At 39.6% G+C, this 25,700-nt stretch overlaps 2 protein-coding genes across 5 annotated transcripts in view; one reads left to right on the top strand and one right to left on the bottom strand.

The window, feature by feature from the left end:
- FAM13C (family with sequence similarity 13 member C) overlaps positions 1-14,384 on the top strand; it is a 135,497-nt gene extending 121,113 nt beyond the window's left edge. The window contains exons 17-22 of one of the 2 annotated variants that reach the window (XM_086752834.1): positions 1,354-1,565; positions 7,312-7,395; positions 9,952-10,047; positions 11,289-11,488; positions 12,747-12,848; positions 13,637-14,384. In XM_086752834.1, the coding sequence (XP_086608960.1) occupies positions 1,354-1,565; positions 7,312-7,395; positions 9,952-10,047; positions 11,289-11,488; positions 12,747-12,848; positions 13,637-13,760 (818 nt within the window). In that variant the 3' untranslated portion in view covers positions 13,761-14,384. The remainder of the gene's footprint in view (positions 1-1,353; positions 1,566-7,311; positions 7,396-9,951; positions 10,048-11,288; positions 11,489-12,746; positions 12,849-13,636) is intronic. The other variant, XM_086752835.1, reaches the window with a different exon arrangement.
- A 1,058-nt stretch (positions 14,385-15,442) lies between these two features.
- PHYHIPL (phytanoyl-CoA 2-hydroxylase interacting protein like) overlaps positions 15,443-25,700 on the bottom strand; it is a 101,176-nt gene continuing 90,918 nt past the window's right edge. For all 3 annotated transcript variants that reach the window (XM_086752839.1, XM_086752838.1, XM_086752837.1), the window contains exons 3-5: positions 21,329-21,503; positions 20,252-20,369; positions 15,443-16,711 (exon numbers count right to left, since the gene is read on the bottom strand). In XM_086752839.1, the coding sequence (XP_086608965.1) occupies positions 16,177-16,711; positions 20,252-20,369; positions 21,329-21,503 (828 nt within the window). In that variant the 3' untranslated portion in view covers positions 15,443-16,176. The remainder of the gene's footprint in view (positions 16,712-20,251; positions 20,370-21,328; positions 21,504-25,700) is intronic.

The raw sequence follows: 25,700 nt of genomic DNA, 5'->3' as shown, positions 1-25,700 counted from the left end.
ATGACATTTTTAACTGCAGCAAGATTCATGAGGTTCTTGAGACAAATGCAATTGAAATAGAAAAACACTCAAGTGCTTGTAGGTCCTTCTTAAAGTTTGTAAGGCTTGTCCATCCTTCGTAGCTCTAGGAGTTTAATAAAAATTACTACTTTTCCCTGCAAGCCTGGCCTGTATCCTCAGATTGTCACAGCTAAAAAAATTAGTTTCTGCACAGATTTAAATAAATTTAACACATTTTGAGCCATCAATCTCTGCCTTGCCCGGGGTCCTTCACCAGCCAGGAAGAAAGCCTGCTTTTTTGGGGAGTAAATTCAGACCTTAGTTCAATTTCCCTGTTACCCTATGCAGGTCCCTAGAGCTCCAGGGTCTTTGGCTTGGTGTCAAGCTAATATACTTACATTATTGCATCCAGGCAGGTTGCTGACTGGGAAGCCAGGACGCACTGTAACCTATATGTCTTCTGCTGGGCTGATCCGGTGCTCTTCTGCCAAGGGAACTCGTTTAAGCTGATCCTTGTGAGGACCAGCTCAGTAACCTGGCTGGGATGGCAATGCAGCCTCTGCAAGGCAGAGTTATGTTTGAAATTGCACTAGAGAAGTGTGGGGTTGTTTATGCAGACCTGCAGTACACAGCTCCAGCAGCCTGGCAGCTGGCGTGGCAGGCTCTGCAGCACAGCTTAGCCTCCCCAGCCTCTCTCAGGGAGGGCCTTTGCTCTCCTCCTCACTTACGCAGCAGCACAGGAGGGCAGGCAAGCACAGCTTGGGTGTGAGTGGGGCAGGTGGCTGCGGAGACACTGCCTCTTGTCCAGGAAGGTGTCTGTGAGGGACTGCATCCTTGGACAACAATCCCTACAGCAGTCTTGGACATGTTCTCACTCATCCAGACATCAGATCTCTGGAGAGTGCATGGGTTTACTGAAGAGGAGGGAGAGAGCGAGCTCTGCTTCCATATTCCCACCCACTCTCAAGAGCTGTTTGTCCTCTTAAGCCCCTTTCCTAACCTTACTCCGCTGAAATCCTGCACTGATTCCTACCCAGACCCCACTCTTTAACCCAGTGCCTCTTCAGTCCTCACCCACGGTAACACCTTTTGTGTCAAAGGTGGTTTTGGAGGAAAGAGAGAAGTACGTATGTGCTGTAAGTTCATTGTCTGGACATGTCTCATCCCTTGACCACTGGGTTTCACTTGAACCAGGTAAGAGATGTGACATGTTGAAGTGAAACAGAGTTATTTTCCTAGACATGACAGTAATTGTATGCCAGAAGTAGGGGTGGGGTTTTTTTTGTAGTGTCAGAGGAAACTTCTTTGCAAATATTTCTGATCTATTTACTTGTCAAGTAATTTACCTTTCAGAACTGAAACTCAGAATTTCAGAAGAGCAAAACTGTACCTCTAGAGCACCCCAAAGAAATGATCATAGAAAGAGCATGGAGACCTCTAAAGAGGCTGGGACACAAGAGGCCACAAGCATGGAACCAGCTCCATCAGTAGAAGAAACCATGGATAGTGTATTGAGACGGATAAAGGAGAAAAGACAACACTTTAACCTTCCTGAGGCCATTAAGGTATTTTACAAGTATGACTGTTTCTTTCAGAACTTTATCATCTGAGGCAGATACTAATTAGTCGTAGCTGTCTCAGGGTATGCTGGTGGGTGTGCATCCTGTGTCTCCTGGCACTTGAGTGCATTTTCTCTCTAACAAGATGGGAGCTCTAGTGCAGTTTTCTGAAGTGACTTTTCTGTGAAGAGGTGCACAGAAAAAGAGGTGCAGAAGGTTTTTTTCAAATAGTGCTAAGCGCTTTTTGTTCAGAGATGCATGCATAAAACTGTTTGCCAGGCACTGCTGAAACCTGCCTGCTTGAGGTGAGGCTGTGTGCACAGGAAGCACGTAATCTGCTGTACTGAATGTGGTGACAGCAAAAGCAATCCTATTTTGAGTCCACAGAAACTGTCTGACTAAAAATATTCCTGAAGTTATTTAGATAAAAAAGGTCTCCTCTCACCTGAGAAATTCTGAAAGCCTCTGCCCAGTCGATAGCACTCCACTAGGATCACATGGATAGCACAGCCATCCAGACTGCTTTGCCCTTCTGATCTTGTCCGTGTACTTGTGCTGATACAGCCTCTGCTCTTCCACGTTCTCAATTACTCTTCTAAGTATAGAAGCAATAGTCCATGAAATGTGCTTGCTTGGCTGGGCAATTTATTTTTGTTTTTAAACTAGCACATATTTTAAACTTCTGCTGTACCTCCACACTACTCGCACACTATAGTGTCTGTGTGAAGCTGTTGTTCTGCGATACGTACTGTCCATTAAAAAAATATTTCGTTTTAGCTATTGTTTTTGTCAGATGATGTTGCTACTCCTCATGCTATACAGGCAAGCAAGACAATAAATTCTGTCCTCAAAATTACCTAAAATCTAAATGTTGACAGTAGCATTTAGACTCTGGCTGATGAATGAAAAAGGGGAGAGGGTTAGGGAGACAAGAGGAGTGAAGAAGAACTAAATGTTAAACTATGTGAGAATTAAGAAATTATTCTAGGTGGATTTCAGTAGCAGAAAGTATCAGCAGAGATAATTTAATTTTTTTTTTCCTATTCTTGGTTCTTAAACAACTGCTTACTGTAGAAAACCTAAACTGTGCACAAAGATGTTGTGCTTCTGAGATCTTGAGCTCTGTATACATGACTGACTTTTTAATTGTTTCTTTTTATAAACCACTTTTTAAAAACCTGAAATGGAAAAAGTGTTTCATAACCAGAACTCCTTTGTAAGAAAACAAAATAGGACAACAAAACCATGCTGTTCTGTATGTAGTCCTAAAATCCCAACAGTGCAGACTGTATGATATTATTTTCAGTTGTTATTTTTTTTTTATTATGCAAGGGGTGAGATCAGATGACAGGAAAACAGATGTCAGTGAGGAAATCCTGTCCAGAAAAACTCTTTCATGAGTGGTAGGGTGTAGGTCTCTATCTCGCTCATTTTTCAATTGATTGGACCTCTCATTTTCTAAGAGAGCACTTCCTAAATCTATGCAATGGCAGTGCTGGTTTGAAGTATTCTCACTGAAAATTCTGTAATGTAAATTAAATGTTTGCACAAGTTAATATTTTAAATGTTTTTTTTTTAAAGATTTTATTTATTTTCTTCTTGTAGTCTTGTAGATAGAACTTTGTTAGCAAAGATGTTTGATAAGTTATATGAAACTGCTATAGAACAGAGACTTGAAAAGGAATAATATGAAGTCAAACTGATCTATTTAAAAATTAGATATTGTAGTAGGTCTTTAAGTATAACATTAAAAATTATTGGGTTTTGATTATGACTTATCCTGGGCTTTTGGTGGAGTATGAGATTTACAGCACTGATGGTGTGAAATGAATCAAGGATGCCTGCAGGTAACAGCAAAGATCAAAGGCTTCATTTTAGCTACCTGCAACTTTAGTGTTGCTGTAGACATTTTTAATATGCAACATTTTATTTTGTATGTAACATTTAGATCCTGTCCAGAATCTGAGGTAGATTAGCAGTAAACTAAGAGCAGCTACATGTTTCTTTTTTCAAGATTTAGTTATTTTGGGCAAGGATAGTGTTTCCATAAAAGCCTGCCAAGTCCTCCCCTAAAGTTCAACTGTGGAAAGCCTCTAAGGCCCTGCTGAAATACAAATGAGAGAACGAGAGTCCTTAAGAGGTGCAGAGTAAATCCTGAGCCACCCAGTCTGTCTAAAGAAGGCAAACCACAAGATCTGAAAATGAAATAGCAGAATGATTTTCAGAACAAAACACCCCTCCCACAAAAAAAAAAAAGGCTATGAGCAGACATAGAGAAAATTGGGATTGGTGTGTGAATGCTTCAATAATCCAAAAAGGGATGGCCAGCTGTTACTATTTGTGTCACTAGCTCTTTGTGCTGGGAGCTGATGAGTTATTTAACCATTCACCTCAGTTTTAGGTACAAGGCTTCAGAAAAAAAAAAAAGAGATAAAGACCATGAATGTAAAAGCCCATGAGCCAAAAGACAAGTAGACATAATTTGAATCATATTACGCAAAAATCCTGTAAAAACTAAAAAAATCCAAATCCCAAGTCCTGATTTCTAAGCCAATCTGAATGTTGAATGGCTGGGGGTTAACTGCTGCCCCAGTCACAGCGAGGAGAAGCAGCAGCCCTGTGGTGCCCAGCTGTGGTTCACCAGCAAACGCAGCCTTTCACAGCGGGGCTACACTCAGACTTGGCCCGTCCCTCAGCCTGAGTAAACTGGCATCGTTCCATGGATGTGTCATGTCGCTTGTTGCGTTCCTCTAAAATTTTTCTTCCTATTTTTGTGTCAAATGCTACTTCATAATGAGCCAGTACACATCCCCAAGTGGTAGACTCAGTGGGCCCTGGGAACCCAGACTCATTGCCTGGATGGAAACAAAGCACTGCCTCTGAGGGTGAAAGGCCTCAGCCAGGCCCAGTCCTCGCTGTCTTTCTGTCTGTCCCCAGAGTTTGTGTTTTCTGTCTGGAAAAAAAACAGGGAGCTTAAGAGGCATAAGCATTGAGGGGGATGCTTATGGTGAGGAAGACAGCTGTATACAATAGTTTGTGTGCCTTTGGTCCAAGCTATGAAACCAAACTACTACCTTAGCTTTACATGTAGTCGTCTTTTTCTTCTTTTATGTGCAAGAAACAACTTTTGCCTTATGTTCAGTTTTAAGATTCGCAGCCTGTCCCCCAAGGCTTTTCTCAGACTGGTTCGCTTTATGCATCTGTCCTCTCATTATTGACCCACTTCAGTTCATCTTTTCTGTGGCTATGAAGCAGTGGTTTTATTTAATTAGCACTGAATTTCACACTGCTGTATGCAGCCTACAGTCCTAAGATGTCTCAGACAATTCTGTAGTTTGTGATTCCATTTGCCTTCTCAGGTTTTGAAATTGCCACCCATTTTGAACTTAGCTGAATACAAACCCCTCTTGAGATTGCTGATAAAATGAGCTAATGAAATAGGCCCAAATGCTAAACCCTCTTGAGATTGTTTCTCATGTGTAAAATCAATATTAATGATCACTTCCTGTTTCCTCCTAACCATTCAGCTGTTCCAGGCTTAATAGTTTTTGAAAGAATTAACCTTATATTAATTGCAGAACTAGCAATCAGTAAACCAATTAGCTACTTTATGATACTCCCACATTCTGGTTAGCAGCTCTTCTCTTAAAGTGAATGACAGATAATTTTGGAGTGATTAACTCATGCAGACCTTTAAGGCAAAATATGATTAGTGGTTCTGCACCACTTTTGCATTTAGGGGGCAAAAAAAAAAAATTGTTTTACTCCTGCTGAAGTTAATAGCAAGGCACTCCTTTAATATTAGAAGAGCATTACTATTCAGGGCTTGATATATTTTTTTTAAAAGTAGAGGCTAATTATTTAAAACACGTCTCCAAGTTGTCAATAAAAAACCCTAGTCATCAACTTTGTGCATCTCCCACACCAACCTCCATTGTTCTTCACAGTACTTCATTGTGGTGGATGAACTCTTCTCCATATCTCCAAACACTTGGCCCTAATCCATACAGATCTGTTGTGATCTGGCAGGGAGTGTGGAAAATTACATTAGCTTCACGTGCTCCTTGCTGTTCCAACCCAGATGAAAATCTGCAAGTGTTAGGAGCAGATCTTGGAAACAGGGGGAAGGAGGGAGAATGCGAGAAATAGCAGTTAAATAGCACAGCAGGCAGCTCTATGTATATCGGTGTATCACCAACAATGACAAACTGCATTGTTGAAAAATCAACAGTCTTCTTTCTGGTACCAATATTGTGATTTTTGAACAGAAATAAACTCCTAGTGCTAGGTGTTCGCCCAGGAGAGCAAGAACTGACTGATGATGAAAGCCCGCCTCCATTCCCATTGTTAGCAAGGGCTGCATTTCTGCAACTTGCGCATAGTGGTTCTACAGATGCGTACTGTCCAGCTGTAATTTCCTGCTGTCTGATCAGGTTATTCTTCCATCTCATTTTAGAGATAGCGTCTTTTTCTACTGTGCTCAGAATTTATGGGGTGTTAACCATGGTATCACAGTGATTGGCTATTTAGAGATTTCATTGTGAATCTATCATTCCACTCTGTAAATGTGTTGTGTTTGCATAGCTGAAGCTTTCTGTTCTTCATCCCTCACCAGTCAAGGCAAATCTGTTTTTCTTGATGAATAGTTTAAAAGTTAAGGAATGTCCTCCCTGTATTTTTGCAAGTTTCTGAATAATTCCTCCAGAATGCTGGCTGTTCTCGTTTGCTACAACTAAATCATGTTCAATATGCATTGAACAGGGGAATGCTATCTGTGACTTACAAACTGATCAGGCAAATAGAAGTTAATAACACATAGATCTCATAAACCAATTTCTCCCTAGGATGGATGAGAAAAATATTTCTTTAGTTTTTCAGTATCATGACTATTCATAAATGTTACCTAAACACTGGAAAATGTTCTAGGAAACTGCTGCACTGATATCTGCTGCACTGACCCTAGTGCCAACACTCTCCACTCAGATGCTGCAGTCCTCTTTTCTGAGCCTGTCTGTCCAAAACCCAACCCATGAGACATAACCCATGTCCATGCAGTTTGGCTGTGATATTCAAGCAAAAACCAGTGCTTGCTGAGATTTTCTGTCAACCAGTATTTCCAGAAAAAAATTTCAGATGCAGGCTCTGATTGAGCAAGTCAAAGATTCTTGCCTTACTAAGACCACAGTTTGTACCCCTGAAAACTTTCTATATAAGGATGCAGTTAATAGCCTAATACTGCTTCCTGACTTTACTGTTCTATGAAAGCAGTTTAACAAGCTTACTTTTGAAAGAAATCAAGGCAATCAAGTGTTAGATCTTTATATAATGACATTAAGAAAAATAAGATTCCAGCATTTCAGTGCATTTTCATTCATGCATCTTTCTCCAGAAGAAGGAGCACAAGTTCACGGCACAAAACCTCCACTTACATACTTAGACTTACAGTGTGTGTTCCCCTGGTAAAGGCCTAGCCTAATCATTTTAATTAGTGGAAGTATCTCCCAGCTCTCATTGGCTTTGAATTAGGCCTTGAGAGGGTGATGTGCACTTTGAGTCATTTAAAACTTCAGTCATGTACATTTGGACTCTGTTCTTGCTAAGTCAGTGACAAGTCCCCGTTGACCTCAGTGTGGACAGAAACAGAATTCATTATTAATGTTTATGTGGGGAGAATAGATTATTAAACAGATACTTACCTGTACACTTGTAATGAAATCCTGGCTCGTAATTTTAAAAATAACTTTTTAAATAGGATATGACAAAAAAGCAAATGGCTTTGGAAAAAATCAGTCTTCAGAAACATCTACTATATTTTGAGAATAGTAATGGACAACATGTAAGTATGCCACGGAAAGATAGGTAAATTAAAAATTATCTAACTTCTCTAACAAATATTTTTGGACTTATATATTAAATATATTTAGATAAATTTTACATTATTAACATAATTTTAGTTTTTTCAAACTAATCTTCAGGTATAAAAGTTATTGCCTGATACGGACAAATTTGGTTTATATTTTTAAAACTAAAATATAAAGACAACTTTATAGCAGCCATGCATCTCTCTTCATAATTGGAAGTTGCTGATTTTGGTGATTAAAGTGGAGGATTATATATCCACAGCAGACTGGGCTCATCCATACTGTAGCTGTGCTATGATGCATGAAAGGTTAGAATGCTTTGCAGCTGAGAAAGGTTTATAGGGCATCATCTGAGACATGAAATACAAAAATGACGTGACTTGTCATCTGTGTTTTCCTTTATTTCGCAGCAGCATTTAAAACTATTAATTAAAATCCTTTCAAGGAACTTTATTGCTGAATCTAAGTACAAAACAAAAAATTGCCACCATTGCTGAGGTGATGATCTCAATATTTGTCACAGCTGAGGAATTCCTGTTTGATGTCTGTGTCTGCACTCTTATGACTGTCTCTGTTTCTGCATAGTAATTGTTGTGGTAGAGGGAAAGGGGAGTGGCACCAGCATGTGTCCAAAAAATGCCAGCTCTTAAAATTATTATGGTCTGAACCTGATATCTCTGTATCTTAGATAAAATAATTTTTGTCTATCTTCTTTGGGCTTGGAATGAGAGCTGAGGGATGGAAAGAATATATAGGAAGAGTATGAAGAAATTATATTTCTGAACAAGGAGAACAAAAAAGAAATCAAGTTATTAGTGCTCTGTAGAGGTAAAAGAAAACTAAAGATCCAAAGATAAAGAGAATAATAGGGCATGCTTTGAGCACAGGGTTGAGAGAGGGTGTGTCTTCCCAAGGTTGAAGCAGCTCTCTAACCAGCTAAGAAAGAGGATGCTAACTGCATAAGGTCAGAGGTGATTAGCGATCCTAAGCAGCCATGAGGGAATCCTAGGTCTGCCAAACCGCTCTGACTTCAGGTCACAGGAAGCTCAGGGACAGTCAAGACTTTAAAGCAGGGAAATGGACATTAGGCAAGATTTTTACATCTGTCTTTTGTTGTTGAAAATAAGCAATCTGGAGATGCTCCACACAGTTACAGTTGCACACTTACATAATCATGTATTCCAGGGAAGCAAACTGTAATCTTCTTGTCTATATCAATGTATTTGGGTGAGCTCCATCTTTATCCAGACTTAGCTGAGCAGTCAGACACAGAGGGTACTGACTAGGTTTAAAACAGAAAATGGTCTATTCTGGCTTTTTTGGCACTTCGTGGAGCTCTTATATGCTGCAATGACATGGAACGTGAAGACTGGGGAAAAAAAGTGGGTGAGCTGGGACAGATGAGCCCTGACGTTCTGCAGGGAAGCACACCTCTAGAAATAGCCCCTAACTACTCAATCAGCCAGGCATATGCAGTGTCATCAACCCGTGTTTGTCTGCTGTCACTCCTCCTCCTGAGGACCAGGTATTTGTCTGTTTCGGAGAAACTCTGGACACCTGTCCATAGTGCCAGCTAAACCTGCCCTGTGATCCCTCCTCTGAGCCTGTGTAGCTGGGCTTCAACGCAGTAGTACAGTTGCAGTGCCAAAAGACAGTGAAATTGTACCCAGTGGGTGCTGAGAGGCATGCAAGCTGAGGACCAGAGGCTGATGGTGGACTAGTTTAGATTGCAAATGACTCTGTTTTGACATTTAATCACTGAAAAACATGTTGCTTTTTTGATATTTTTTTTTTTGTATGGGATTTGCTCTTTTTTTTTTTTTTTCTTATGCAGTACATAGGTCTGAACAGCTAGTTTCTATTTTTATAGAAGGTTTATTTTTATATTAACAAATATTTGTGGCTGGATCAGGCCCCTAATACCAAATCTAAAATAGTATTCTCCTTCATATCAATGCTTTTAGTGCTCATAGAAGAGCAAGAGCAAATTAAATGAACAGACGATTAATCCTGATTGTGGAAGGCGGTTCCAGTAGCGATGCATGCAGCAATGCTGCATGGAGCCAGCTCGCTCACTGAGGCTGTAAAGCTGTATTCTCAAAACTCTCCATCCCACCGGGCTGCTGAGCATATGACCCAGGCAGCCTGTCACGCTACCGTAGCTAGCTTGCTGCCATTATTAGAGTGAAGTAAGTGAGAGATCAATGCAGTGCACAGTAGAAGCGTATCGTAACTCTTACAACTCTGTTAGCAGCTTCAGAAAGGGACAGAGAATAGTTTACCCTCTGCCTGGCGGTGTGGCTCAAGGCAGTGAGGAATCCACAATGGCTATTTTCCATTAGACAAGAGATTGCCATTTTCCTTTTTAGAAATTGTATGGATTAAGCTACAGTTCCCATGGAAGCAAAATACACATCAAGTCATACTCTTCTAATACCTTTCTCAGCTTTACAGGAGCAAATGAGAAATTTATTTATTTAATTTTTATTTTTACTTTTGGAGGATTATATTTTGTTATGTTTTCTCTTTAGGTAACTAAGCAAGAAAAGTGTCTCATGAAACCTCTTTATGACAGATACAGAATTATCAAGAAACTTCTCGCTACTCCATCTTTGATCACAACAATTGTAAGTTAAAAAGAATTCATATCCATTGTCAAGAAAATATATTAAATGCAGTGTTTGATTTGTACCTGTATGTCAGTTTGGCAGCAACAGAACTGCTGATATTTGAAGAATCTGCTTATTGGTTAATACAGGTTGATGATATTTCAAACAGAGCAAATGCTCTGTAAAATTCAACTTCTGAGCATGCCAGAGGTTGTAATGTCCGGCAGCAGTTTCTGAGGCAATCACTTCAAATGACCAGGTGAGAGGTCAAAGGCTGGCATTAGTTTTCTATTACGGCTAACGTCCCCAGCACAGAATGACACTTGTCTCTTTCCATGAAGCACTATACTGTCGCTTTATCTTCTCTGTTTTGTTGACTATGCTTTTATAATTTGTGCAACACATAAATATCATTAGTAGTACTTTTTAATTAATTTATCAATGTAATGTAACAGTTCTGGACTCACTGTGAGTAGAGGTAGTAGAGAATCTGGCTATTTGGAAGTTAGCATCTCTCTATCAGAAATACTAATCTAATAGTAATTGGGGCTGCGTTGACTTTAAAAATTATGAACTATTGTCATGTTAGATGACAGTGGAGGTTTAGATTGCTTTCTTGGAAAAATCCCAGCATAAATCTTTGTACACATGTTCCTGGATATTTTATTTTAAAATTTAACTGAAGTTCCCTTGTGTTACCTCTCAGGAGCTTTGCTCCACGGAGTTTTTATGTTTAAGTCTTAGTTTCAAAAGCTGAACTTTTCTTCAGAGGATGAAGGAACATGAGGAAGACAGAGATACCACTCTGTTTTGGTAGTTAACATTTGTAGCTATAAACCTGTAGAATCTCTACCTCCAACTCTTTCTATAGTCAGAATTTCTGGACATAATACAAACAGTAGATGGTATATAAGATAAGTACAAGCTCCAGCAAGACTGCAGTGCTTACATAAATACAAAATGTTCTTTAAATCTTTGCTACTTATAAAGGCTTTTGAGTAAACAGAAATAAATTGCTGGCTGGAGATATTCAGAAGCAGGGCTGACTTCTGTCCTGTTTTGTCATGGTGGACAATACACAGTGAGCCCCACGGGACCTCTCATGAACAATCTTGGGTAGACCTCAGTAAAGCTTTCAAGATGTGTGATCTATTTCAGTAAATACATCCAGGAAGTTAGATCCTAATTCTTTATGTTGTCATCCTATTAATTGTTAGTATTGTAAACAACTAATTTAAGAATGCTTTACATTTTACAAGCAGGAGGAAGAAGACTCAGATGAAGACCATTCTCAAAGCAGCCATGAATTATCATCCGGTCCAATATCTTGCCTCCCTGTCGATGAGCACCTGTGTTACTCTCAGGAGGAGCGTGAGCCTGCATATGTTTCGCCTCTGGATGAAAAGAAAGCTTTCAGGCAAACAGCTGTGTCTATGTCCAATTTACATGAGGCAACAATGTAAGTTCTGTCTTTTTTTTTTTTTCCACGACTCTTTTAAAATGTTTTATGTAGATGTTTAAAATGAAAGATCCATACTTACTGCATGGACATAGTCTATACTGCAGAAGTGACTGAATGTTTTCTTAGGGGAGAAAAGAGGCAGAGGGTAGGTGTTGTTTGGGCTATTGATTCAAATTTTGTATGAAGTCCATGAAGAGAAAGGTGGTGGAATATGAGCAGATAGGAGAAATAACTACAGACGGGTAAACGCTACGTAATGACATAGTAAATATATGCTGATCTATCTATAATCACTGCAAAATTTTTAGATAAGTAACTACTTGTGTTCTTACAAAGCAGTCATAAAACAAAGCACAATTCAGCCAAGCAGGATAGTCTGCTCCTGTGTGTGTGTACTGGGATTGACTTTGTGAGTGATGCCAGAGATGTGAGGCATACAAGTAACAGCAGGTGACATGGGAGGCCATGAAATGTGTGTAAAATCAGTTTCTTCCTTGCATAAGAATAGTTATTAGTGTCTGGATGCCCAGAAAACTTACCACCACCCTCCTACATGCCATTATTAAACCAAAATAAAGCCCAATTTTTGCTTTATTTATAGTTAAGGGTTGCATGAGACAACAAATCTCAAGATGCATGTGGGCTGTTATCACTCAGCCCTGAAACTTGCTGAAGAATATGCCTTCCAGGAACAGATCTGTTCTCACAGCTTAGGGGATGGTATCTTTTTCTTGTCTTTTGATTGGGAGCTCTTAGATACATAAATGAAGTTGAGTAGGCTCTACCAAAATTGAGAGTAAATAGCAACGTCTTGATTTGCCACTGAGTCACAGTAATGTTTGGTAACAGCTGCTTTTAGCAGTAGGGCTTGGATATTTACTTTATTAATTCAGTCAGAGATGCAAAGCATGTCCTGTGAGATGCTGCGCCCCGTCAACACCATTAATTCCACAGTAAGTTAAGTTAAAACCACTAGCAGGACTCAATCCTGAAAGCTTTTCCTACCATGGAGTCTCTGCCTTCACTTTGTTAGAAGAATGAGACTACAAGTGAAAAAGGAGTAGAACTGTTGATCATGTATGATGGTACAGCCAGTGATAGCCGTAGTTGGAGGGATGTGGTGGAGTATCTCCAGGCACTGAGATCAGCGCCTGCTGTGGCCCACAGGAGCAGGCTGCTTATTACACAAGGCCACAGCTTTTACAATACTGCCAAGCGTACGGGTATTTCATGTCCTTGTCTCTGTTTTTCACAGGCCCGTTCTGCTTGAACATCTCAGAGAAACAAGAGCAGATAAGAAAAGGCTTCGCAAAGCTCTGAGAGAGTTTGAGGAGCAATTCTATAAACAAACAGGAAGGTAAATAACCAGCTCAACAAAAGCCCTCTCCTCCTGCCCTTTGGGCTCCTATGCAGACACGTGTATTTCTGCTAGGGTGGATACTCTTAGCTCAGCAGGCCAAAGAAGCTGCAGCTAGAGACTGGATGATACCAGGGAGGTGCCTGGTTTCTGTGAAGATGTCCACCTATCTCCCTCCTTGGTTTCTCTTAGATGGGGGCATCCTGAGGACAGTCTGGAGCTGGGGATCTTCCAGGACGTGCCTGCAATGGGAATAAACCCCAACTCAGCACAGGATCTTTCCTGAGCTGAAGGGAGGCTGCTAAAGAGTCTTTCTGAGGATGTCAATCTGAAGGGATTACACTTGGCAGCTGAACCATTTTTAAAAGGCCAGATTTAAAAACAGAAGCCACTGCTTCTAGATAAGTGCTGGCTACGTTTCACTCTTTGTTTATCCTCCTCCCTTCCTTTAGCAAACTTGTTTGGTGAAAACCATGGGCATGTAGTATTTTGGTAACAGTTTACAAAGCATCATGTAATAACTTCTCTGCATTTTTTAGAATGAAGTATTCTTGAATAGTGACAAGAAAGAAAATTACCTGGTATATCAAAATCCAGTATTTTAAAGACTATTATTTAATTTCTATTGGAGCTTTTTTTGGTTGTCAAATTATCTGTAGTCACCTACAGTTGGGGGGGGGGGGGGAAGTAATCCAATCCAAACCTCATTAGTTGTTGCAAAATTAATTTTAAAGACTGTTTTGCCTCTTACTCATAAAAGTGATAGTACTTTTATTTGCTTTTCATAGGAGTCCTCAAAAAGAAGATCGGGTTCCAATGGCTGAGGAATACTCTGAATACAAGCACACAAAAGCCAAAATCAGGCTCCTGGAGGTTCTTATCAGCAAGCATGATATCTCCAAAACAATTTGAAGTGAATGCAATGCTGTGGTATTGTTCTCTAGCAACAAACAAGTAATGAAAAAAGATGAATTTTACAGGTCTTGGTCTGCTGCACAATTATTTTACACACTGAGATTTTTGATGCACTTTACCAATTATACTAGCTGGGATGAGAGAGGACAGCAATATGCAAGAATATTAAGAACGGGTGAGTGGACTATAGTATATATTTTTTTTTTCCTTTTGAAAAAGCCTTGAAGTGCACTGTGAGAATGTTAGAAATTAAAAGGACAGTAAAGTATTGTAGATTCTTAGTTTGACCTGCTCTTCATTTTAAAAAGTGTGAGGAAATGCTCTCCAGGTTTTTAGTACATCTTACTACATGATAATGTAATGTACCACACATTTCTTTCCAGAACTAACATGCACTGTAATTAACTATTAACATCAGTTCTCAATGTGCTGATTCACTAGTCTAAAAGAAACAAGAGCTTAAAACAAATGAAGGAAAAAAAACTCATGACCATACTCTGTCTTTCAAGATAGAGTTGCCGTTCAAGTCCAGTAGTTTCAAAGGGGTGCACACAAAGAACCAGTGCCAGGATTTGGTCTAAAATGAGAGTAGAGCAAAGTGATGCTGCCTATGCCAAAAAAAAACCAAACAAGGAATATGACTGCCAAATGGAGTGGAGCGGTTTGTTTGTTTTTGGTTTTTTTTTTTTTTAAAGAAATAATAGAAATTGTTTGGTAAAACAAAATAGATACAGTTTTCTGGGGAGAGATAACACAAATGTACTGGCTGCTGTCCTTTACACTATCGGTCGCAGGATCTGGCTTATGGTACTTAAAATTCAGTAAATAGATCAAAAGTAGATGCTATTTTTTTTTTGTCTGTACAAAACTTTGCACTTTATTTAGCCTGATGCTATAACATGTGCTTTTCTAACTACCAAAGCTTGTTTAGACGCATGCACTTTGTAAGATGTCGAAGTATTTTTTGTGTTACAAATTGCCACATATAAACATTAAAACAAGACTAGATTGTTGCATTATGTTAAGATATTTTGGATAGATGAAGTACATGGTATATAATTGAGTGTTGCAGTTATCTGAGAAGGGAATGTTAGCCTCCTTATTTACTAAAAATAATATTATAAAAAGGTATTTTTTCCATTGGAATTATGCATCTTTCTTAACTTTCAGAGCACCACACTTTGTAATAGTAAGGAGATATTTTTTTTTTCACTATTTGTGATAGACCATTTGTGTGAAAAGTGGACTATTAACAGAAGAATTATCAGTGTTTTTTCTACTAGAATTGAAAAGCAGGGATTCTGGGAAATACCTAGCCCAGGCATAAAGGAAGGAAGAATTGAAAAAAAAAAAAGGGGACTTGAATAGTTGAATCATGTTTAGTGTTTTGCTTTAACTGTCATTTTGTATTGACCACGTAGTATAAGAAGCAAGCAACCTGGTTTTTATCTTGGTAAGGAGCTTTTCATTTTATAAAGCCTATTATGTACCAACCCTGTTTGTATTTATATTGTATGTAATGGCTTGGCATGATTTTGAAGACGTATACATTTTCAAGTAGTCGGGAGGAAAAAGTATGAACACTACAAAAGGTTTTTTTTTTTTTTTATTTCTCAGAGGTTTGTGGTTTCAGTGTACTGACTTCTTAATAATTTATAACAACTTTTATGAATCAGAAATGGTCTCTTTCGTAAATCTGTTTTAATTAAAGTCATCTAGAGCAACAGGAACAGATACAGAGCTATTTGAAGTTTACAAACTACATCTTTGATAAGGGAAAATGATTTCATGACAAATGTATACAATTGATATTAAAATGTAATCTATATATTCTATATGATTGTATAATATTTTATACAATGGTACAAATAAAATATTTTTCTATTATATTTATTATGTCAAGACACAGTTTCTGTTTTCTGTTAGCTAATATAAATAACATAAATAACACTGTCAAACAACACGTTGGAAGTGCTGACATATCTAGGCTTTGAAATTTAAATCATGCTGCAATTACAACCTTTCATGCTGTTTGGAGTTATCCCAGTATTTGTTCAGTAGTTAAAATGAATGCATATTTAAACACCATTTATAAGCCGTTATTTTTATTTTGCTAAAGCAGTTGTTTATATAGGATTTTTGTTATGTTTGGCAAGAGACAGAAAACAATTTTTGCAGCATCTAGGTATAAATGGTTGCCAGAAAGAAATCCAGGACTTACTTCTAATGATTTAAAGCATCGGGGAAACAGAAGGGAAAGAGGGAGAGAAGAAATACTAAAAACACTATTGGAGACTTTGAAGACTCGTGTTTGCTTTTGGTGACAGCAGCATGTGCATGCTTCTGACAAAAAACTTCTGACTATGGAAATGAGCAACAGAGGTTTGAAGGCTCCTAAGTAACAAGGGAGGTTTTAACGTCCAACGCTGATATTGCAGGTCTTGCAGCTGGGATCTTTCTTTGCATTTGCAGTAGACAAGCTCATTAGTTGGTGACCAGTAATTTCTGCAACTGTGCCAAGGGAGAGATCCACAGGATCAGTGTAAATTACTTCCAAAATAACATCCTGGGCGTGATGGTAAACCATGACACCATCTTCTTCATCGCAGGTCAGAAATTTGTTATCTTTTATATTTAGTTGAGGAAGGCGCTGCTTACAGAATTCATCTCCTGGTGATCCAACAGGGGCCATAACGAGAATGACGTAGTGGTAGGCGGTGTACATGCAGTAGAAGTCTCCAAAGTACAAGTTTGTATTTGGATTGAAGAGTTTTTCAGCTGCAATCTCAAACCTGTATCTTCCATAAGGCGAATCTTGTGGTGGCTTCCCAGTGTTAAACTCAGTGTTGCAGCTAAAGAAGATGCCTTCCAGCTTCCCACTGATCGGAGAGCCGTGGCTGCCACTGTTATCCTTAACAGAGGGCTGCATAGCATTCCCGTGATGCTCTCTACAAATAATGAATGACTGGTATTGTTTAGTTTGTAACACATGTGAAAGAAAAAGTGGATAGTTAGGACATCATGCTGTCTGTTCAGTAACAGTATGAAGGGACACAAAGGAAAAAACCATTAAACTGAAAACTGTAGTTAGTGTCACAATCTTAGAACCAAGAAAAATGAAGTAACACCAGACTCTGAGCTAGAATAACTACTGCTCAAGGGAAAAATCTGCTTTTCCAGTCTAGCTTCTCTGTGAGCTGGGGGGAGAGGGCAAGGGGGGGGGGGTATTATATGCAGGCAAAGAATAACATACACAAAAAAAAAAAGCCCCCAAACCACCACTATCTATCTTTAACTAACTAGCTGATTTGTTCAGCCTTCCACTACAATTCTATAAAATAAACACATTTTAGGTTAATCACATGATGAAAATTACAAATCGGTCTCAATATGCTGAATATGCCGTTTGTTTGTTAATGTGTATTTTTTTTAGCATAGGCAGTATCTATTTCATGTAAGTGAAAGTTATTTCTGAACAATGTTTTTCAGAGAGCTTACAGCAAAGAATGTACTGTCTGCCATAGTTTTTTATTTTTTCCCCCAAATGATAACTTCAGGTCTATTTTTCTACTGGTGACTTCAATCAAAGCAGAGCTGGGCAGTGTATTAGGTAATTTGGTTAGTTTCCACTTTGGCTGGAATGCAGCTTCTGCAGTCACTAGTCCTAAGGGGAAAATATGTACAAGACTAACTCACTCTTTTTCTTTTTTTTTTGCTAGCTAAGCTCAGTTTGGTTCCAGTGAAAAGAAAGGTTCGATATAACAAGTGATTTTTTTAAAACCCTAAATGTCAAATTGCACTCAGCAGCATTAGGCTGCTAAATTTAGGGGAACAGTCCAAAACACCCCATCTACTCCTCCTTAGCACCTGAGATTTCATGTATAGCAGGATCTTTCCCCAGACCTTCTGCCCCACACCTCTCTCTGCACCTGCAACTCTGTGATACCGGAAAGGGAACCATTCCCTTTTGGTAATTTAGAAGTCCTGCAAAACACCAGATTTACTAAGCATCCTTAGAAAACACCTTTATACACACTGACAGATTAAAAATGCCTGAGGCTGTGAGGCTGGAGAGTGTTCTTGCATCCCCCTTGTGCTTTACATTTTTGTTTTCTTCCTTCTTTCCTCCTCTTCTTTTTTTTTTTTTTTTTTAATCCTTGGAGGAGAGGGGAAATTAGCCAAGCAAGACTGTGCTCTCTCTGTTTTAACTAGAACCAGGTAAAACAGTGCTGTGTGGGAGAAGGTTTTAGTTAACGCAGGAGGTAGCAGTCAAAGCAAATAAATTCAGTGTATACATATAAAACAGCTTTAATCAACTCAACTCAGTAATGTCTCTAACTGTGACTTTCATTATTTCTAATATCCCCAGCAGCATATCTTAATTTGACTGTAAGATAAATTTCAAAAGTATTCTAGGTCATTCAAATACTACATAGTTATTGTCTCAAGCCCTGTTTCACGAGACATTGATTGGGGTAGAGGGGGTTACCATTGGTATTTTATGACTGAAGCAATTACTAGGGAGGAAAGAGAAAAAAAATAAAACAAAACCACACCAAAAAAAAAAAAACAAAACCACAACCCACAAACACACCAGCTTGAAAAATTACTGTCTCTGCAACCTGAAAAGCCAGGTTTCTTGCAGTTCTATTTCTGTGGCAAGATACTGACATCCAGTGGCCAATTAGGCTAATTATAGGTCACTCTTCTCAGGGATCTGAGCTGCTTTACGGCACTCCCAGCTGAGATAAGCAGATACATGAGATATATGAAGCTGAGATATGCTTCAAACCCTTCATTTAGGGGTTGCTGCTTTAGCACCCTGACAGTTGCTTGTTTGCCAATGCTACCAGAGCTACTCTGTAAGATTTTTTTCCAAGCCTGTTAACTAACTAGTTCTGCCACCGCAAGGAAGCATGTGGTCCGGGGTTTCAACATAACATTCACAAGGGTGCATTGTGAAAGACTAGCCCTTGTGACCACGTTAGTACACATCTGATCAGAAAAGGCAACCAGCAGACAGTTACAGGTATTCTAGCTTCATATTGACCTGGTAAAACATACATAGCTTTTTGTTTCTTTAACTCACTAATATAAAGGGAAACAAACTAGTCTCTATTTGTAATGAACCAAGAAAGAAAATAACAGGAGAGAGGGGAAAAGATACACTGCAATCAATTAGGGTCACATTTGTCAGAACAAGGCCAAAACCACAGCTATAAGTGCACCTCAGTGGCCACTTTCAAAGCTTTATGAACACAAAGACAGTTGCACTGTGATGATATAGCTGAAAACAAAGCTACATGAAATCAGATCCACCATAGGAGTCCAGAATGGCAGTAGAGATTTCAAAGTCTTCAAAGAACCCCAACAAAAAACTGCAACTCCTTCTCTGCCTCCACTGCATTGTGCAGCTTTTTCACTATATGCAATAAAATAATTCTTCCAAAACACGGAATGGAAAGAGCAAACCCCATGCTCTGGAATATACAAAGCAGTTCTGGAACTGAGCAGATACTCGTGACTACAAAGTGGGAATGTTTCCAATGGTGGTGGAGTTGGTTGCAGTCCCTCAAGTATTTTTTTTCCTTCACTAGTTTTAGTAAGCTTTTAGTTCTAGACAGGTACTAGTGTGACACTCACATAACACTAGAATAGCCCCATCTCTCAACACATACTAAAGAAGCAGAGTCAGCACTGCCACCTTTCTGACACAATACTGGAACAGATGTCAAACACACCGCTTACCTCTCATCCATGTTCTTCTAATGGTGGAAGGTTACCTCTGCATGCTGGCTGCTCCTGCTCAGTCAGTACACGAGCTTTGACTCCTTCTATTGAAAAGTCGCCTTTTCTATTGTAATGACGCTTCCAGTTCGGTGTGCAAAGGCACATTAGGTCTCCAGTAGGAATAAGGAACCTACCTCCAGCTATCCCATTTATTCATTCCAACTGAAGCACAGTGCTGTAAGATTGTCTAAACATCATCCCCTTTCCCTCCCTCCATGATCTGTAAATTAACATTGGGATTGCAGAGCATCAGTTACTACATTTGGGCATAGAAATGGGGTAATTGTACATGGAGAGAAAAATATGTGAAGTGGAACTCTTATATGCAGGCAAATGCCTGCAGTGCAGGAGTGCCAGTTGTGCTCTCCTAGTATTAGACATCTCACTCTGAATTCCTTACTACAAAAGAAGTATTTGGCTACTAAATACTTTGTTATGATAACAGACACTTTAATCAGGCTGGAGACCCTGTGAATACTTCAGTTTCTGCTTCGAAACACAAATTTTTATTGCCTAATAAAAGTGCTGAGTTAAGCAAGGTGGAAGAAATTAGTTATATTTTATTTTTATTTTTTTTCCTTATTCTGAACTGGCAATATAGCATACAGGCATTCTACTTTAGCACAGCTGCTTCCATTTACTTATTTTCATTACTCCCTTAATTTGCTAAACAATTTTGCATATGTTTACTTTCTTACCTGATATAATCAAAGTATTCTTTGTGCTGATTCCGATAAAAAACAGACAGTTTAAGCATACGGCCTGCAATCACTTCAGCTTTTTCCAGTAGCTGTGTTAGGTGAACTTTTGAATAATCTGGAAAGAAAAGACAATCTACTAGTACGGGGAGGGGCAGGGAAAAACCACAACACTCTCCAAAAGCTACACAGAAACGCAGACTAAAACTGGGAACAGAGCCTCAGTAACATACCCCACATCATGCAGTGCCATACAGAAACTATAGAGCCCAGCACCAGTTTCCAATAGCAGCAACAAACAAATGACAGCAACTTTCAGCTCAGGATTTCCTGTGTTAGAGCTGGTTTCCTTGTATTTGGGACTGCTGAGGAGCTGAGAACTGCCCTTTCTGAGTTAAGCCATTTGATAAACTGTTTGCTACCAACATACCCTGTCATGAGCCAATATCAATTCACATAACTAAAAAAGCTTGCTTAGGACCTAGCCAAAACAGCATCTCAACCAACATGAGATTCATAGAGAGCTTGCTTCAGCTCTCAGCTTTCAGAGGCAAGCACATTCGCACTAGGTGATGAACATCCAAAGGACAAGACTCAAATCAATGACAAGCTAAACTCATCCTCAAGACAGGGTGTTGATGATGCTCAGGCTCGGCAGCATGCAGAGAAGTGAGAACAGCAGAATGTCTCAGCAAGCTGCCCGCTAGGGAGCAGAGCTGCCACTGCGTCTTTTCTCCACAGGCGCTAGTAGCCAGCAACAGGCATGCAAGTGGCCCTGCTCCACTTTGGTTCACCACTCTCCTTCCCCAGCCTGGGACAAGTAATGGTCCCAGGCACAGCACTTTGGGGCAGCCAAGCTACTGTGGAACGAAGGGGCACTCCAGCTGCCTCCCACCTCTCATAACCGCACCAAACCTGAGCACATACAAAGTCTAAAGTTAGAATTCCCAGTTTCCAGGTGTGACCATAAGAACTCTACCAGCCTAGGTAGCACTGGTAGCTAGCTAACCCACTCAAGCAGCAAAGCTACTGTTAATTGCATACATCCTATGGTGCATGTTTCTTCAGCAATATTACCTGCTGTGCAAAACTCGATGATTTCACTCCACTCGGAAACAACATAATCGCCATCAACTTGCTTTGATGCTGTCTGCACTGCTACTGTGTATTCTGTCCTTGGGCTCAAGAACCAGTGCCCACGAACCGTCATAGGCAAAGGAACAGCTTTGGCCACCAATTTAGTGGGTACATCCTGATGGAAACAAAAAGACAAAACAATACACAATCTCCAGTGCAACCAAACCAATCCACCACCCCTTCCTTCATTGTTTTTGCAATGTAATCCCCAACCCCTAGCTCTTCTGTGTAAACCCAAGTTACTTCTCACAGTCCATTCATGCAGCAAAGTTAACAGAGCGGCTGAGGACACTGGTCTAAGGTCTGCTCTAAGAGCTACGGTGATTAACTTGCATGTATGAGTTTATTATTGCTTCCAAGTGATTAGAGACTGATACTATTATATACAGCCCAAATACATAATTCATACCAGTGCTGTTTGTGTTTAACCATGCAAACAGAGAAAGACACACTAAAACACACAAGGATATCTTTATTTAAGAGCTTCTTGTGCTCTCATTGCCATTGTTTTCTTGCAGTCAGTGTAACTAAACAAAATCCCTCCTGCCATCCTACAGTTCACCTGTATTGCTGTTGACACTTTCCAAACCAACCTTCAACAGAGAAAATTAAACACATTGGAGAGTAACTTTGTGCATTTTAAATGTATCAAAATATGCTTATGTGCAGGAAGACCAAAACAAGCCAAACATACAGCCAGACAGGTTTGTGCCTGTCATTGCACCTCTTGCTTCCCACCCCACCACCATTTCAGATACTCTGTTTTGCTCTTCCCACATATCACACGATTGTGCAACAAAGAACAGCAGCTGCTGCTTGTTGTCGAAATACCTAATTTCTACAGCACCAAAGACTGCAGCACAGAACACCAAAGGGGAGGAAAACAAAATTAAAAACTGGACAGTTCATGCTAGAACTGTGGATGAAAAAACTCCCAGTGGAGTGGAATGATTCTCTGCACGGAGCTGTGATAGACAGAGAGATATTTACTCTTGAATGTTCATCAGTAATCACAGAATAGTATGATAGTTGCCATGTGAAAAGGGGGCACTTTATATAACATCCATAGCTAACCACATATAAATACCAGTTCAGGGTCATCCACCTAAAATACTAGCACAGTAGTCCCTTAAGGAAAAAATAAATAGAAGAGAGACATTTTCTGTTCATGATCTGTATGATAGACCTGAAAGGGGTTTTTTTTTGCTTGTCTTCTATTACGGAAAAACATCTTTCTTTTATTGTTTTTATGTCAGCAAAAAATATTCTTCAGTTTCTCTACTAAGTAACTGTAAAATTAGCAGCTTATGTTATTACAAGAACTGAAATGTGATTGACTAATAAGCAAGCGTAAGATTTTTTTTGGTCATTATTTCTTTTTTGCTAATTTTAATTTCAATCAAATAACAGCTGGGAGAAAACTTTCTCTGTAAAGGACTCAATTGTGCCCTCTGAAATAAATAATATATAAAAGACAGAAAAAAGTTACAAGGAAAAAGAAAAGAAACCTCAAATGACAAATAAAGCTACCACCCTGGAACTATATTGCAAAGGCATCCCACTGGACTGAATTTGTTAGTGCTAAAGCAGTCAGCAGCTGCTACAATTACGATCATCAGTCTTCCTGTCATCTTTTCTTTGGCTACGGTAAAAACTGCCTTCACGTGGGTCAGGTCTCTGTGCCCACAACCCAGTGGTGGTTTTTGCCCCCATTAATTTTGTCAGTTTTCATGGAACACTAAAACCCTCATTGCCCCATGCGTCAAAGCCTTACCTTCCAGCAGTGTATGAGGAAACTTCTAACTGTATGAAAAAAGGGCAGACTACCTAAACCCACATTAAATAGAGGGTTTTATATCTTGCACAGCTGGGGAGGAGGGGCAGATATGATGCTTTTCATAACTCTAATCTGTTCTTTTTCTAAGCAAACACTTTTTTTTTTTTTTTTTAAGGTGGCTATACTGACCTCAGGAAAAAATGTTCAATTGTTCAAATATTCATGTTGAAATTTCTCTGGGGATTTTCCATTTCTACCTTTCATCTCTTTTCTGCTCTGCTCTCTTTCCTGGCTGAGCCCCCAGACAAGTGCAAAGAAGGTTATATGCCAGCCAGCATTCTGGAGCGGCAGATGGCTGTTCCAGCACCAGCACCCAGACGACAACACTAATTTCCAAGAACAGCCTGGAAGCACTCAATAACTAAGCAGCAAGGTATACAAGTCACACTACCTCTCTCCCTTCCGGGAAGGGCTGCCTACTTTGCAGTCCCTTTTCACTGCCAAAGAAGCAGCTTTCAATTTTCAGGTTTCTCCCATTTCATCTTATCCTTCCCTTCGCCTCCTCTGCTCATAGGACACACTGTGGGAACTCAGCACACCCAGGTTCCAGTCCTAGTTTTGCTAAATATCTGAGCTTTATCTCCTATTACATGGGTCTAATCATGCTTCCATATCTTAAAAAAAGAGGGGAGGTAGGCAAATTGCATTGAGAAAAATACAAAGTCTTATTAGAACTCCAGTCTTTACATACTACTACCAATACAAATCTCCTCCTTCACAGATATGATGACAATAGTCAGAAATACTAAAACTATATGCATCCCAAATACACTGAAAGGATGAATTATTCACATATCCTCTCCTAGGTACACAAGAAAACCATCAGCTCCCTTTCCTGAAGTACTGGATGGGTCTATTAGGTTAAGTCTAAATCCCAAGTCACTTGCTCACAGCCTTGTGAGAAAACTTAAGAGTTAACACCAACTCTTCTACAAGTTAGAAAACAGTTTAAGCTGGTCACCCGGCTTATCACCTGTGAGAGAGACAGGTACTTGCAGACAGTGACCTACCACCAAGCTAAGGAAGGATAATTTTTTTTCCCCTGAAGACACCTTTCTCCTTCCACAGCCTGACTGATGGATGACTCCTGAGAGTAAGTCCCAATGCTCTTTTTTTATAACTAAGTGGTAGGGCTCTAAAAAGCTCTGCTAGAAGAAAAGGCAGTGATACCCTTCACCTTTATACAACAGCTTTGTTATGAAGGCAGTGGATGGGTGGGGTTTGACTGAGTTCCCTCCAGATTCTGAGAGGATTCAGGTAACCAGGCACTGCAGCTGTCATGTTACCAGCTCCCTACTCAGCAGGTCTGCTGCTGAGCTTCTGCTGTGAAAGTGGTATAACTAATATTCTAGGCGGGAAGTGTTACCAAAATCCAGAATAAAACTCCTTAACAGGAATCTGAAGCAAGCACTTCTTTATTGCAGCACTGGGCGCACGGGGGATCACTCCACCTAGTTGAATACACATTCGATATACATATTCATTAGATTTACGAGAAATGTTATGCATAAACATCAATTTTCCGAGAAATCATTATAATACCTCTCCTCCCATTCACACATGCTCAGTCATTTGAGTCGAGGGTCTCCTGGTGGTCTTGGGAGTCATCAGGATGCCCCCTCCTCAAATTCGTTGGTCGAACCCTTCCTTGAAATCTCTATATATGGTCCTGAGAACAAGGTCATCTTGCCCTTGAATCTTTTGGCTTGAAAGTGATGGCTCAGAGCCCAAGCTGCATAGCTGGTGCCTCGTTCTACCACTCCCTAAACTACCCCCCAACACGCTAGGCTAATTTCTAAGATAAGGATATTTCATATTTCTAAGATAAGGATGTTTTATATTTCTAAGGTAAGGATATTTCACATAAAATTTAACCCTATAGTTCTATGGTTAACAAGAATCACCCTATATTTATATTCCAGAATCATATTGATTAAGCGTTTTCCTATTATCAATCATTGGTATTATCATGGATTATAATTCTACTGATTAAAGTCCTCGATACCCAGATCGAGATTGAAAGGGTAGGGGGTTTCCTTGCAGCGAGCTGGTATTCATAACAGATTTGCAACAGAAGGATGTGTTGTCTGTAACCATTCTAAGGTTATGGCAAATTTTTAATTTGAGCAATTTTTACTTTCTCAAGAAAATCTCATTCTAGAAAGCATGTTAAAAATTACTCAGTACTAAAGACGCATGAAAGCAAGCACATATGTGCTCTGGCACAGATAGTTGCTAGAGAATTCAATCTGTGCAGTTCAGTCAACCCACCCTTGTCTGCTGTCAGGATTTCCATCACTCTGGCTGGGGGCGGCGGGGGGAGGGTGGGACACGGGACGGGACGACACGACGACACCAAAATCCCGAAAAAGTTTTACCAAAGTCACTAACACAATTAGTACCAAGAAATTTTAATTTAATTCTGACAAGACATCCAACTTATTAATCATTTCAACTGATAGACTTTAGTCTCCT

The sequence above is a fragment of the Chlamydotis macqueenii genome, chromosome 7 (assembly GCF_036417535.1).
Source record: "Chlamydotis macqueenii isolate bChlMac1 chromosome 7, bChlMac1.mat, whole genome shotgun sequence".
In the NCBI taxonomy this organism is placed as follows: Eukaryota; Metazoa; Chordata; class Aves; order Otidiformes; family Otididae; genus Chlamydotis; species Chlamydotis macqueenii.
Note: the sequence above shows the minus strand (reverse complement) of the source record. Positions and strands in the feature narration are given on the sequence as shown.